A 15,077-nucleotide genomic window follows, 5' to 3' on the forward strand; every position below is an offset into this window, starting at 1 on the left:
CATCCAGCGATCATACACTGTTTACCAGGGGCAGGGCTACCGACGTTAAGGCTAATCTGAAGATGGTGCTGGCTAAAGCTAAAACTGGCGAGTGTAGAGAGTATAGAGATATTGTTATCCACGTCGGCACCAACGATGTTAGGATGAAACAGTCAGAGATCACCAAGCGCAACATAGCTTCTGCGTGTAAATCAGCTAGAAAGATGTGTCGGCATCGAGTAATTGTCTCTGGCCCCCTCCCAGTTAGGGGGAGTGATGAGCTCTACAGCAGAGTCTCACAACTCAATCGCTGGTTGAAAACTGTTTTCTGCCCCTCCCAAAAGATAGAATTTGTAGATAATTGGCCCTCTTTCTGGGACTCACCCACAAACAGGACCAAGCCTGGCCTGCTGAGGAGTGACGGACTCCATCCTAGCTGGAGAATAACAACATCCTCCTGTCATTATTGAAAGAGATTGTGATACCTCACACCTCACATTGTTTGTCAATTAGGGTGTGCAGGGTGAATACGTGTTCTGTCGTATGTTAATTTGGTAAAAAGCATATTTGACATTTGCTCAGTACTTTGTTTCTACTGAGGAACAGCACAAGTCTACTGTTAATGATAATGCAGAGGATTTTCCCATAGTTAGTTATTATGGTCAAGTTTGTCTCCACTTTTGTGGATTGGGGTGATCAGTCTTGGGGAAGATGCCAGAATTGAGGATGATGTTAAAGAGTTTAAGTATAGCCAATTGAAATATATATATATATTTATATATTGTATATTTTATCATTTCATTTAGGATACCATCAACACCACAGGCCTTTGTGGGTTGGAGGGATTGAATTTTGTCCTGTAGTTTACTCAATGTAATTGGAGAATCCAGTGGGTTCTAGTAGTCTTTAATGGTTGATTCTACAACACACTCTCTCTCTCTGTCCAACCTCCATCTCACTGTCTGAGTCAATTCAAAAGAGTTGAATTGGCAGTGAAACTGAGAAGCCATGAGAAAGAGAGGAGACGGAACTCACCTACATTGATGGCCCAGCCTCGGTCTACAGCCAGTTTCCCTGCCTACAGACGACACACAATACATTAGATTAAAAACAACACAATACATTCGATTAAAAACAACACAATACATTAGATTAAAAACAACATAATACATTCGATTAAAAACAACACAATCATTTTTTAACTTTATTTAACCTTTATATAACTAGGCATGTCAGTTATGAACAAATTCTTACTTACAATGACGGATTACAAACAACACATTATATTAGATTAGAAACAACACATTATATTAGATTAGAAACAACACATTATATTAGATTAGAAACAACACATTATATTAGATAAGAAACAACACATTATATTAGATTAGAAACAACACATTATATTAGATTAGAAACAACACATTATATTAGATTAGAAACAACACAATACATTATATTAGAAACAACACATTATATTAGATTAGAAACAACACATTATATTAGATTAGAAACAACACATTATATTAGAAACAACACAACACATTATATTAGATTAGAAACAACACAATATATTATATTAGAAACAACACAACACATTATATTAGATTAGAAACAACACATTATATTAGATTAGAAACAACACAATACATTATATTAGAAACAACACATTATATTAGATTAGAAACAACACATTATATTAGATTAGAAACAACACAATATATTAGATTAGAAACAACACAATATATTAGAAACAACACATTATATTAGATTAGAAACAACACATTATATTAGATTAGAAACAACACATTATATTAGATTAGAAACAACACATTATATTAGATTAGAAACAACACATTATATTAGATTAGAAACAACACATTATATTAGATTAGAAACAACACAATATATTAGATTAGAAACAACACAACACATTATATTAGATAAGAAACAACACATTATATTAGATTAGAAACAACACATTAGAAACAACACAATAGATTAGATTAGAAACAACAAATTAGAAACAACACATTAGATTAGAAACAATACATTAGATTAGAAACAACACATTAGAAACAAAAACAATACATTAGAAACAACCAATTAGAAACAACACACTATATTAGATTAGAAACAACACAATATATTAGATTAGAAACAACACAACACATTAGATTAGAAACAACACAATATATTAGATAAGAAACAACACATTATATTAGATTAGAAACAACACATTAGAAACAACACAATAGATTAGATTAGAAACAACAAATTAGAAACAACACATTAGATTAGAAACAATACATTAGATTAGAAACAACACATTAGAAACAAAAACAATACATTAGAAACAACAAATTAGAAACAACACATTAGAAACAACACATTAGATTAGAAACAACACAATATATTAGATTAGAAACAACACAACACATTAGATTAGAAACAACACAATACATTAGATTAGAAACAACATAATACATTAGATTAGAAACAACATAATACATTATATTAGAAACAACACATTAGATTAGAAACAACAAATTAGAAACAACACATTAGAAACAATACAATAGATTAGAAACAACACATTAGAAACAACACATTAGAAACAATACAATAGATTAGAAACAACAAATTAGAAACAACAAACACATTAAATTAGAAACAACACATTTACATATTTACATTTAAGTCATTTAGCAGACGCTCTTATCCAGAGCAACACAATACATTAGAAACAATACAATAGATTAGAAACAACACATTAGATTAGAAACAACAACCCAGTAGACTAGAAACAACACACTAGACTAGAAACAACACACTAGATTAGAAACAACACACTAGACTAGAAACAACACACTAGACTAGAAACAACACACTAGACTAGAAACAACACACTAGACTAGAAACAACACACTAGACTAGAAACAACACACTAGACTAGAAACAACACACTAGACTAGAAACAACACACTAGACTAGAAACAACACACTAGACTAGAAACAACACACTAGACTAGAAACAACACATTAGATTAGAAACAACACATTAGATTAGAAACAACACAATACAATAGATTAGAAACAACACAATACATTAGATTAGAAACAACACAATATATTAGATTAGAAACAACACAATCCATTAGATTAGAAACAACACAATCCATTAGACTAGAAACAACACACTAGACTAGAAACAACACACTAGACTAGAAACAACACACTAGACTAGAAACAACACACTAGACTAGAAACAACACATTAGATTAGAAACAACACATTAGATTAGAAACAACACAATACAATAGATTAGAAACAACACAATACATTAGATTACAAACAACACAACACATTAGATTAGAAACAACACAATCCATTAGATTAGAAACAACACATTAGATTAGAAACAACACAATCCATTAGACTAGAAACAACACACTAGACTAGAAACAACACATTAGATTAGAAACAACACATTATATTAGATTAGAAACAACACAATACATTAGATTAGAAACAACACAATATATTAGATTAGAAACAACACAATCCATTAGATTAGAAACAACACAATACATTAGATTACAAACACAACACAACACATTAGATTACAAACAACACAACACATTAGATTAGAAACAACACAATACATTAGATTACAAACAACACATTAGATTAGAAACAACACAATCCATTAGATTAGAAACAACACATTAGATTAGAAACAACACAATCCATTAGACTAGAAACAACACACTAGACTAGAAACAACACATTAGATTAGAAACAACACATTAGATTAGAAACAACACAATACATTAGATTAGAAACAACACAATATATTAGATTAGAAACAACACAACACATTAGATTAGAAACAACACAACACATTAGATTAGAAACAACACAACACATTAGATTAGAAACAACACAACACATTAGATTAGAAACAACACATTAGATTAGAAACAACACATTATATTAGATTAGAAACAACACAATACATTAGATTAGAAACAACACAATATATTAGATTAGAAACAACACAATCCATTAGATTAGAAACAACACAATACATTAGATTACAAACAACACAACACATTAGATTAGAAACAACACAATCCATTAGATTAGAAACAACACACTAGACTAGAAACAACACATTAGATTAGAAACAACACATTAGATTAGAAACAACACAATACAATAGATTAGAAACAACACAATATATTAGATTAGAAACAACACAATATATTAGATTAGAAACAACACAATACATTAGATTACAAACAACACAACACATTAGATTAGAAACAACACAACACATTAGATTAGAAACAACACATTATATTAGATTAGAAACAACACATTATATTAGATTAGAAACAACACAATACATTAGATTAGAAACAACACAACACATTAGATTAGAAACAACACAACACATTAGATTAGAAACAACACAACACATTAGATTAGAAACAACACAATACATTAGATTAGAAACAACACAACACATTAGATTAGAAACAACACAATACATTAGATTAGAAACAACACAATACATTAGATTAGAAACAACACAATCCATTAGATTAGAAACAACACAATCCATTAGATTAGAAACAACACAATACATTAGATTACAAACAACACAATACATTAGATTACAAACAACACAACACATTAGATTAGAAACAACACAATCCATTAGATTAGAAACAACACAATACATTAGATTACAAACAACACAACACATTAGATTAGAAACAACACAATATATTAGATTAGAAACAACACAATCCATTAGATTAGAAACAACACAATCCATTAGATTAGAAACAACACAATACATTAGATTACAAACAACACAACACATTAGATTAGAAACAACACAATATATTAGATTAGAAACAACACAATATATTAGATTAGAAACAACACAATCCATTAGATTAGAAACAACACAACACAATAGATTAGAAACAACACAACACATTACAATATAACACTAATACAACACAACAGAGGCTGAGTCCTTGAGATGAATAAACAAATAAATCTATAAATAATATATGCTCTACCAACTGAGCTACAGAAGGACCATCCATAAAAATATACAAATAATATCCCCCAAAATGTAAATATATCTTGATATGTTACATTTTCATTCAGTTTCCCTCTCTCTCTTCTTTTCTATGAGACTGGTATAGCTTCCTTCTCTCTCTACCTTTCTACCAGACTGGTACGGATTCCCTCTCTCTCTACCTTTCTACCAGACTGGTACGGATTCCCTCTCTCTCTACCTTTCTACCAGACTGGTACGGATTCCCTCTCTCTCTACCTTTCTACCAGACTGGTATGGATTCCCTCTCTCTCTACCTTTCTACCAGACTGGTACGGATTCCCTCTCTCTCTACCTTTCTACCAGACTGGTACGGATTCCCTCTCTCTCTACCTTTCTACCAGACTGGTACGGATTCCCTCTCTCTCTACCTTTCTACCAGACTGGTATGGTTTCCCTCTCTCTCTACCTTTCTACCAGACTGGTACGGATTCCCTCTCTCTCTACCTTTCTACCAGACTGGTACGGATTCCCTCTCTCTCTACCTTTCTACCAGACTGGTACGGCTTCCCTCTCTCTCTACCTTTCTACCAGACTGGTACGGTTTCCCTCTCTCTCTACCTTTCTATCAGACTGGTATGGTTTCCCTCTGACTGGTACGGTTTCCCTCTCTCTCTACCCTTCTACCAGACTGGTATGGTTTCCCTCTCTCTCTACCTTTCTATCAGACTAGTATGGCTTCTCTCTCTATCAGACTGGTATGGCTTCCCTCTCTCTACCAGACTGGTATGGCTTCTCTCTCTATCAGACTGGTATGGCTTCTCTCTCTATCAGACTGGTATGGCTTCTCTCTCTACCAGACTGGTATGGCTTCTCTCTCTATCAGACTGGTATGGCTTCCTCTCTCTCTATCAGACTGGTATGGCTTCTCTCTCTACCAGACTGGTACGGCTTCCCTCTCTCTCTTCTTTTCTATGAGACTGGTATGGCTTCCCTCTCTACCCTTCCATCAGACTGGTATGGCTTCCTTCTGACTGGTATGGTTTCCCTCTCTCTCTACCCTTCCATCAGACTGGTATGGCTTCTCTCTCTACCAGACTGGTATGGCTTCTCTCTCTACCAGACTGGTATGGCTTCTCTCTCTACCAGACTGGTATGGCTTCTCTCTCTACCAGGCTGGTATGGCTTCCCTCACTCTCTACCATTCCATCAGACTGGTATGGCTTCTCTCTCTCTCTACCTTTCTACCAGACTGGTATCGCTTCCTCACTCTCTACCATTCCATCAGACTGGTATGGCTTCTCTCTCTCTCTACCTTTCTACCAGACTGGTATGGCTTCTCTCTCTACCAGACTGGTATGGCTTCCATCAGACTGGTATGGCTTCTTTCTCTACCAGACTTGTATGGCTTCCTCTCTCTACCTTTCTACCAAACTGGTATGGCTTCCCTCTCTCTCTACCTTTCTACCAAACTGCTATGACTTCCTCTCTCTCTACCTTTCAACCAAACTGCTATGGCTTCCCTCTCTCCCTATCCTTCCATCAGACTGCTATGGCTTCCCTCTTTCCCTATCCTTCCATCAGACTGGTATGGCTTCTTTCTCTATCAGACTGGTATGGCTCCCTCTCTATCAGACTGGTATGGCTCCCTCTCTATCAGACTGGTATGGCTCCCTCTCTATCAGACTGGTATGGCTTCCCTCTCTCCCTATCCTTCCATCAGACTGGTATCGCTTCTTTCTCTATCAGACTGGTATGGCTTCTTTCTCTATCAGACTGGTATCGCTTCTTTCTCTATCAGACTGGTATGGCTTCTCTCTCTACCAGACTGGTATGGCTTCTCTCTCTACCAGACTGGTATGGCTTCTCTCTCTATCAGACTGGTATGGCTCCCTCTCTATCAGACTGGTATGGCTCCCTCTCTATCAGACTGGTATGGCTCCCTCTCTATCAGACTGGTATGGCTCCCTCTCTATCAGACTGGTATATCTTCCCTCTCTATCAGACTGGTATGGCTCCCTCTCTATCAGACTGGTATGGCTTCCCTCTCTATCAGACTGGTATGGCTTCTCTCTCTATCAGACTGGTATGGCTCCCTCTCTATCAGACTGGTATGGCTCCCTCTCCATCAGACTGGTATATCTTCCCTCTCTATCAGACTGGTATGGCTCCCTCTCTATCAGACTGGTATGGCTCCCTCTCTATCAGACTGGTATGGCTCCCTCTCTATCAGACTGGTATGGCTCCCTCTCTATCAGACTGGTATGGCTCCCTCTCTATCAGACTGGTATGGCTCCCTCTCTATCAGACTGGTATGGCTTCCCTCTCTATCAGACTGGTATGGCTCCCTCTCTATCAGACTGGTATGGCTCCCTCTCTATCAGACTGGTATGGCTCCCTCTCTATCAGACTGGTATGGCTCCCTCTCTATCAGACTGGTATGGCTCCCTCTCTATCAGACTGGTATGGCTCCCTCTCTATCAGACTGGTATGGCTCCCTCTCCATCAGACTGGTATATCTTCCCTCTCTATCAGACTGGTATGGCTTCTTTCTCTATCAGACTGGTATGGCTTCCTCTCTATCAGACTGGTATGGCTTCTCTCTCTAACAGACTGGTATGGCTCCCTCTCTATCAGACTGGTATGGCTCCCTCTCCATCAGACTGGTATATCTTCCCTCTCTATCAGACTGGTATGGCTCCTCTCTATCAGACTGGTATGGCTCCCTCTCTATCAGACTGGTATGGCTCCCTCTCTATCAGACTGGTATGGCTCCTCTCTATCAGACTGGTATGGCTCCCTCTCTATCAGACTGGTATGGCTTCCTCTCTATCAGACTAGTATGGCTCCCTCTCTATCAGACTGGTATGGCTCCTCTCTATCAGACTGGTATGGCTCCCTCTCTATCAGACTGGTATGGCTCCCTCTCTATCAGACTGGTATGGCTTCCCTCTCTATCAGACTGGTATGGCTTCCCTCTCTATCAGACTAGTATGGCTCCCTCTCTATCAGACTGGTATGGCTCCCTCTCTATCAGACTGGTATGGCTCCCTCTCTATCAGACTGGTATGGCTCCCTCTCTATCAGACTGGTATGGCTCCGTCTCTATCAGACTGGTATGGCTCCCTCTCTATCAGACTGGTATGGCTTCCCTCTCTATCAGACTGGTATGGCTCCCTCTCTATCAGACTGGTATGGATTCCTTCTGACTGTTAAGGCTTCCCTCTCTCTCTCTACCAGACTGGTATGTCTTCTCTCTCTCATCTAGTGCTCCTATGACAATCTCCAGTTGTATCAGACACACTACCAAGACTATATGCAAATAAAATAATAAATCTTAACAGAATCACTAATTAACTACACATGGTTGATGATATTTCTAGTTTAACTAGCTTGTCCTGCATTGCATATAATCAATGCGGTGCCTGTTAATTTATCATCGAATCACAGCGTACTTCGCAAAACAGGTGATGATTTAACAAAAGCGCAACAGAGTCAGGGTATATGCAGCAGTTTGGGCCGTCTGGCTCGTTGCGAACTGTGTGAAGACCATTTCTTCCTAACAAAGACAGTAATTAATTTCCCTCTAATTTTACATAATTATGACATAACATTGAAGGTTGTACAATGTAACAGCAATATTTCGACTTAGGGATGCCACCTGTTAGATAAAATACAGAACGGTATTTTGGAAAGAATAAACATTTTGTTTTTCGAAATGATCATTTCCGGATTTGATTAATGACCTCGTATTTCTGTGTGTTTATTATAATATAATGAAGTCTATGATTTGATATTTGATAAAGCAGTCTGACTGAGCGTGGTAGGCAGCAGCAGGCTCGTAAGCATTCATTCAAACATGCGTTTGCCAGCAGTTATTCGCAATGCTTGAAGCACAGCCCTGTTTATGACTTCAAGGCTATCAACTCCCGAGATTAGGCTGGCATTACTATGTTTCATTATTTATTTGAGGCTAAATTGATTTTATTGATGTATTATCTTAAATGAAAATAAGTGTTAATTCAGTATTGTTGTAATTGTCATTATTACAAATATCTATAACATTTTTTATTTATTAAAACAATTTAAAATAAAAAAAATTGTTCCTCCAATAATCGATATCGGCGTTGAAAAATCATAATCGGTCGATCTCTACTTCAGACCCAGTGAAGGAGCAAGGACTATACAGAGGAGCTAAGACTATACACTGTGTTGACAGTATACATGGATCCAGTTGTGCAGCCCAGCCGGCCGGCCAGCAATGCTATGAAATCAACCAGAAATCTAGCCAGCCAGTCAGCCAAACAGCCAGTAAGCTAGAAAGCCAGCCAGCCAGCCAACCATTCAGCTAGACAGTCAGCCAGCCAGTCAACCAGCTGTGGAGAGAACCAGTCAGATCTCCCTTGGTGACACACAGCTGTGGAGAGAACCACTCAGTCCTCCCTTGGCGACACACAGACACACAGCTGTGGAGAGAACCAAGGGAGACCACACTGCCCTAACCCACCTGGACAAGAGGAATACCTATGTGAGAATGCTGTTCATCGACTACAGCTCGGCATTCAACACCATAGTACCCTCCAAGCTCGTCATCAAGCTCGAGACCCTGGGTCTCGACCCCGCCCTGTGCAACTGGGTACTGGACTTCCTGACGGGCCGCCCCCAGGTGGTGAGGGTAGGCAACAACATCTCCTCCCCGCTGATCCTCAACACGGGGGCCCCCACAAGGGTGCGTTCTGAGCCCTCTCCTGTACTCCTTGTTCACCCACGACTGCGTGGTCACGCACGCCTCCAACTCAATCATCAAGTTTGCGGACGACACAACAGTGGTAGGCTTGATTACCAACAACGACGAGACGGCCTACAGGGAGGAGGTGAGGGCCCTCGGAGTGTGGTGTCAGGAAAATAACCTCACACTCAACGTCAACAAAACTAAGGAGATGATTGTGGACTTCAGGAAACAGCAGAGGGAACACCCCTATCCACATCGATGGAACAGTAGTGGAGAGGGTAGCTAGTTTTAAGTTCCTCGGCATACACATCACAGACAAACTGAATTGGTCCACTCACACTGACAGCGTCGTGAAGAAGCGCAGCAGCGCCTATTCAACCTCAGGAGGCTGAAGAAATTCGGCTTGTCACCAAAAGCACTCACAAACTTCTACAGATGCACAATCGAGAGCATCTTGGCGGGCTGTATCACCGCCTGGTACGGCAACTGCTCCGCCCTCAACCGTAAGGCTCTCCAGAGGGTAGTGAGGACTGCACAACGCATCACCGGGGGCAAACTACCTGCCCTCCAGGACACCTACACCACCCGTTGTTACAGGAAGGCCATAAAGATCATCAAGGACATCAACCACCCGAACCACTGCCTGTTCACCCCGCTATCATCCAGAAGGCGAGGTCAGTACAGGTGCATCAAAGCTGGGACCGAGAGACTGAAAAACAGCTTCTATCTCAAGGCCATCAGACTGTTAAACAGCCACCACTAACAGTGAGTGGCTGCTGCCAACACACTGTCATTGACACTGACCCAACTCCAGCCATTTTAATAATGGGAATTGATGGGAATTATGTAAATATATCACTAGCCACTTTAAACAATGCTACCTTATATAATGTTACTTACCCTACATTATTCATCTCATATGCATATGTATATACTGTACTCTACATCACCGACTGCATCCTTATGTAACACATGTATCACTAGCCACTTTAACTATGCCACTTTGTTTACTTTGTCTACACACTCATCTCATATGTATATACTGTACTCGATACCATCTACTGTATGCTGCTCTGTACCATCACTCATTCATATATCCTTATGTACATATTCCTTATCCCCTTACACTGTGTATAAGACAGTAGTTTTGGAATTGTTAGTTAGATTACTTGTTGGTTATCACTGCATTGTCGGAACTAGAAGCACAAGCATTTCGCTACACTCGCATTAACATCTGCTAACCATGTGTATGTGACAAATAAAATTTGATTTGATTTGATTTGAGTCAGATCTCCCTTGGTGATACACAGACACACAGCTGTGGAGAGAACCAGTCAGATCTCCCTTGGTGACACACAGACACACAGCTGTGGAGAGAACCAGTCAGATCTCCCTTGGTGACACACAGACACACAGCTGTGGAGAGAACCAGTCAGTTCTCCCTTGGCGACACACAGACACACAGCTGTGGGGTGAACCACTCAGTTCTCCCTTGGCGACACACAGACACACAGCTGTGGAGAGAACCACTCAGTTCTCCCTTGGCGACACACAGACACACAGCTGTGGGGTGAACCACTCAGTTCTCCCTTGGCGACACACAGACACACAGCTGTGGAGAGAACCACTCAGTTCTCCCTTGGCGACACACAGACACACAGCTGTGGGGTGAACCACTCAGTTCTCCCTTGGCGACACACAGACACACAGCTGAGGGGTGAACCACTCAGTTCTCCCTTGGCGACACACAGACACACAGACACACAGACACACAGCTGTGGAGTGAACCACTCAGTCCTCCCTTGGTGACACACATACAAACAGCTGTGGAGAGAACCACTCAGTTCTCCCTTGGCGACACACAGACACACAGCTGTGGAGAGAACCACTCAGTCCTCCCTTGGTGACACACAGACACACAGACACACAGCTGTGGAGTGAACCACTCAGTCCTCCCTTGGTGACACACATACAAACAGCTGTGGGGTGAACCACTCAGTTCTCCCTTGGTGACACACAGACACACAGCTGTGGAGAGAACCAGTCAGATCTCCCTTGGCGACACACAGACACACAGCTGTGGGGTGAACCACTCAGTTCTCCCTTGGCGACACACAGACACAGCTGTGGGGTGAACCACTCAGTCCTCACTTGGCGACACACAGACACACAGTTGTGGAGAGAACCACTCAGTCCTCCCTTGGTGACACACAGCTGTGGAGAGAACCACTCAGTCCTCCCTTGGCGACACACAGACAAACAGCTGTGGAGAGAACCAGTCAGATCTCCCTTGGTGACACACAGACACACAGCTGTGGAGAGAACCAGTCAGATCTCCCTTGGTGACACACAGACACACAGCTGTGGGGTGAACCACTCAGTTCTCCCTTGGTGACACACAGACACACAGCTGTGGGGTGAACCACTCAGTTCTCCCTTGGTGACACACAGCTGTGGGGTGAACCACTCAGTTCTCCCTTGGCGACACACAGACAGAAACAGAGAGACAGAGAGACAGAAACACACAGACAGAAACACAGAGACAGAGAGAGCTCATGTTTTGCTGAATAGGCAGTATCCGACGCTAAGAGGGATGACCCCAACCAAGGGTTTGATACTGCAGCAAACGAGCCTCATGGCCTTGAACCAAATAAAACAGGCACATGAGTGAGACTGACTGGGTTTCAACAAAGGTCATCAGAACATAGTAAGGCTGCTCTCTGAGTTCATGGGTCTCAGGGAAGGTTAGTAAGATATAAAAAGAAAAAGCATTCTTCTCTATCCGTAAAGAAGAAAAAAAAGTTTAAAAGTAATGAATTTATTCCAATACTAATTTGAGAAGAGTCTTTCCCCTCAGAGGCTCTGATACCTGTGAAGGCCCCAGGACAAGGATCTCCATCACAGCTGTTCAAACTCTCAGAAGCCTGTCTCTCCCAGGATACGCCAAAAACAACCAAATATTTCCTGAACACAAAACTCCAGACTGTACTATGACAACAGATTCCTCACGTTACAGTAGTAGCTAATACAGAGGCTGATGAGAACAAAGCTGACAAGCCTACATCTATGGCAGACATCATCCAACCTACCATGATGGTGCCTCCAGTCTGCGTTCTGAGTGGTCTCAGGACCCGTCTCTGAACCAGGAAGTTAGGTAGGCATAGGAGGGGAGGGATCTCTGTGATGGTCGCTACAATCAGGGACCACTGGATTGGACGAAGAAAACAACACATCATCCTCACACACACTATGGGAAATTCCGATGTACATAATATATAATAATAATATATAATAATAATATATAATAATATATAATAATAATATATAATAATAATATATAATAATAATAATATATAATAATAATATATAATAATAATATATAATAATAATATATAATAATAATATATACATCTAGGTTTAGGAAGGTGATTTCTGAATGGGATTACTGCTGGCAAACATTGTGGTCCTTCTGTAGCACAGTTGGTAGAGCATGGCGCTTGTAACGCCAGGGTAGTGGGTTCGATTCCCGGGACCACCCATACGTAGAATGTATGCACACATGACTGTAAGTCGCTTTGGATAAAAGCGTCTGCTAAATGGCATATATTAAAATGGCATGGCGTTATTAACAACAGTCTACTACTACAACTAACTAACTAAAACTAACTTACACTGGAATATAATACAGATTATAATACGTATACACAATAAATAATCATACACGTACATATGTCATAAAATAAAGAATTAAGTGAATGCAGAATACTGAACAGAATACTGAGGTAGGTACGGTGCCTATCTACAGCCCTCCACCAAACAGCTCTGAGGGATATGTGGTTTCCAGTTTGCATAATGTCCAGTGTAGTTCCTTGATGGCCGTCGTGGTATCGGCTTAAAGGGGAATATACACGGCTGTGACTATAACCAAAGAGAATTCTCTTGGTAATACGCTCAGCATTTGATTGTGAGCCATTCTAGGTCAGGGGACAAAAGGACTTGAGTTTCTGTATGTTATCACAATCACATCATGAGTAGTTAATCATAAAACATACATCCCCGCCATTCTTCTTCCTGGATGGAGAGTTGTTTATTCCTGTCTACGAGATGTATTGAGAACCCAGCTGGCTGTATGGACGGGGACAGTATATCCAGAGAAAACCATGATTCCATGAAACAGAGTATGTTACAGTCCCCTAATGTCTCTCTGGAAGAAGATCCTCGCCCTGAACTCGTCTACTCTATTGTCCAGAGATTGAACATTAGCGAGTAATATACTCGGAAGCAGTGGATGGTGTGCACTCCTCCGGAGTCGGACTAGAAGTCCACTCTGAATACCTATTGGGGGGTACAAACAAAAGATCCAATGCTGGAAAGTCGTGTTCCTGGTCGTAATGCTGGGGAGTTACCGCCGCTCGGATATCCAGAAGTTATTTCCGGCTGTATGTAATAACACAAAAAACATTCTGGGCTAATAATGAAAATAAATTATTACTGCAAAGTTGCTGAGGAGCTAGAAGCACAGCTGCCATGCCTGTCGTCTTGGTGTGGGGGGTGTGCTTTGGCAAAGTGGATGGGGTTATCTCCTGCATGGTTGGCTGCATGGTTGGCCCTATCTGGAGTTATTGTCTGATGGGGCTACAGTGTCCCCTTACCCCCACTGTCTCAGCCTCCAGTATCTATGCTGCAATATGTGCCGTGGGGCTGTCTGTCCTATCTGGTGTCCTGTGTGAACTTAAGTATGCTCTCTTTAATTCTCTCATCTCTCCCCTCCTGGAGGACCTGAGCCCTAGGACCATGCTTCAGGACTACCTGGCCTGATGACTCCTGGCTGTCCCCGGTCTACCTGGTCATGCTGCTGATCTAGTTTCTGCTGTTCTGCCTTTGGCTATGGACCCTGAAATGCTTGTCCCGACCAATGAATGCTTGGCTATGAAAAACCAATTGACATTTACTCCTGAGGAGCTGACCTGTTGCACTCTCTACAATCGCAGAATCCTTTTTTTTTCTTTAACGAGTCCGACGTGAAGGACATACTGCTTTCCCGGGAACAGGCCCAAATCCCCGTCATTTGTGTGTAGAGAGGGCGAAGACAAAGCTGGACGGCGGGAATCCTTCTGAGAATTCGTAGGCGATCGAATAAACCCCCACTGCCTTCCATTCTGCTAGCAAATGTGCAATCTTTGGAAAATAAAATAGATGGCCTACACGGAAGATTAAACTACCAACAGGACACTGAAGACTGTATTATCTTATGCTTCACCGAGTAGTGTCTGAACGACCACATTA

The 15,077-nt window shown here is 40.8% G+C and overlaps 1 protein-coding gene across 12 annotated transcripts in view; it reads right to left on the reverse strand.

Moving 5' to 3' along the window:
* Positions 1-15,077, reverse strand: part of hdac11 (histone deacetylase 11) — a 73,380-nt gene that overhangs the window by 42,333 nt on the left and 15,970 nt on the right. For 11 of the 12 annotated variants that reach the window (XM_052474550.1, XM_052474549.1, XM_052474548.1 and 8 more), the window contains exons 4-5: positions 12,881-12,997; positions 1,015-1,057 (exon numbers count right to left, since the gene is read on the reverse strand). In XM_052474550.1, the coding sequence (XP_052330510.1) occupies positions 1,015-1,057; positions 12,881-12,997 (160 nt within the window). The remainder of the gene's footprint in view (positions 1-1,014; positions 1,058-12,880; positions 12,998-15,077) is intronic. The other variant, XM_052474551.1, reaches the window with a different exon arrangement.

This window comes from Oncorhynchus keta, chromosome 21, assembly GCF_023373465.1.
Source record: "Oncorhynchus keta strain PuntledgeMale-10-30-2019 chromosome 21, Oket_V2, whole genome shotgun sequence".
Taxonomy (NCBI): Eukaryota; Metazoa; Chordata; class Actinopteri; order Salmoniformes; family Salmonidae; genus Oncorhynchus; species Oncorhynchus keta.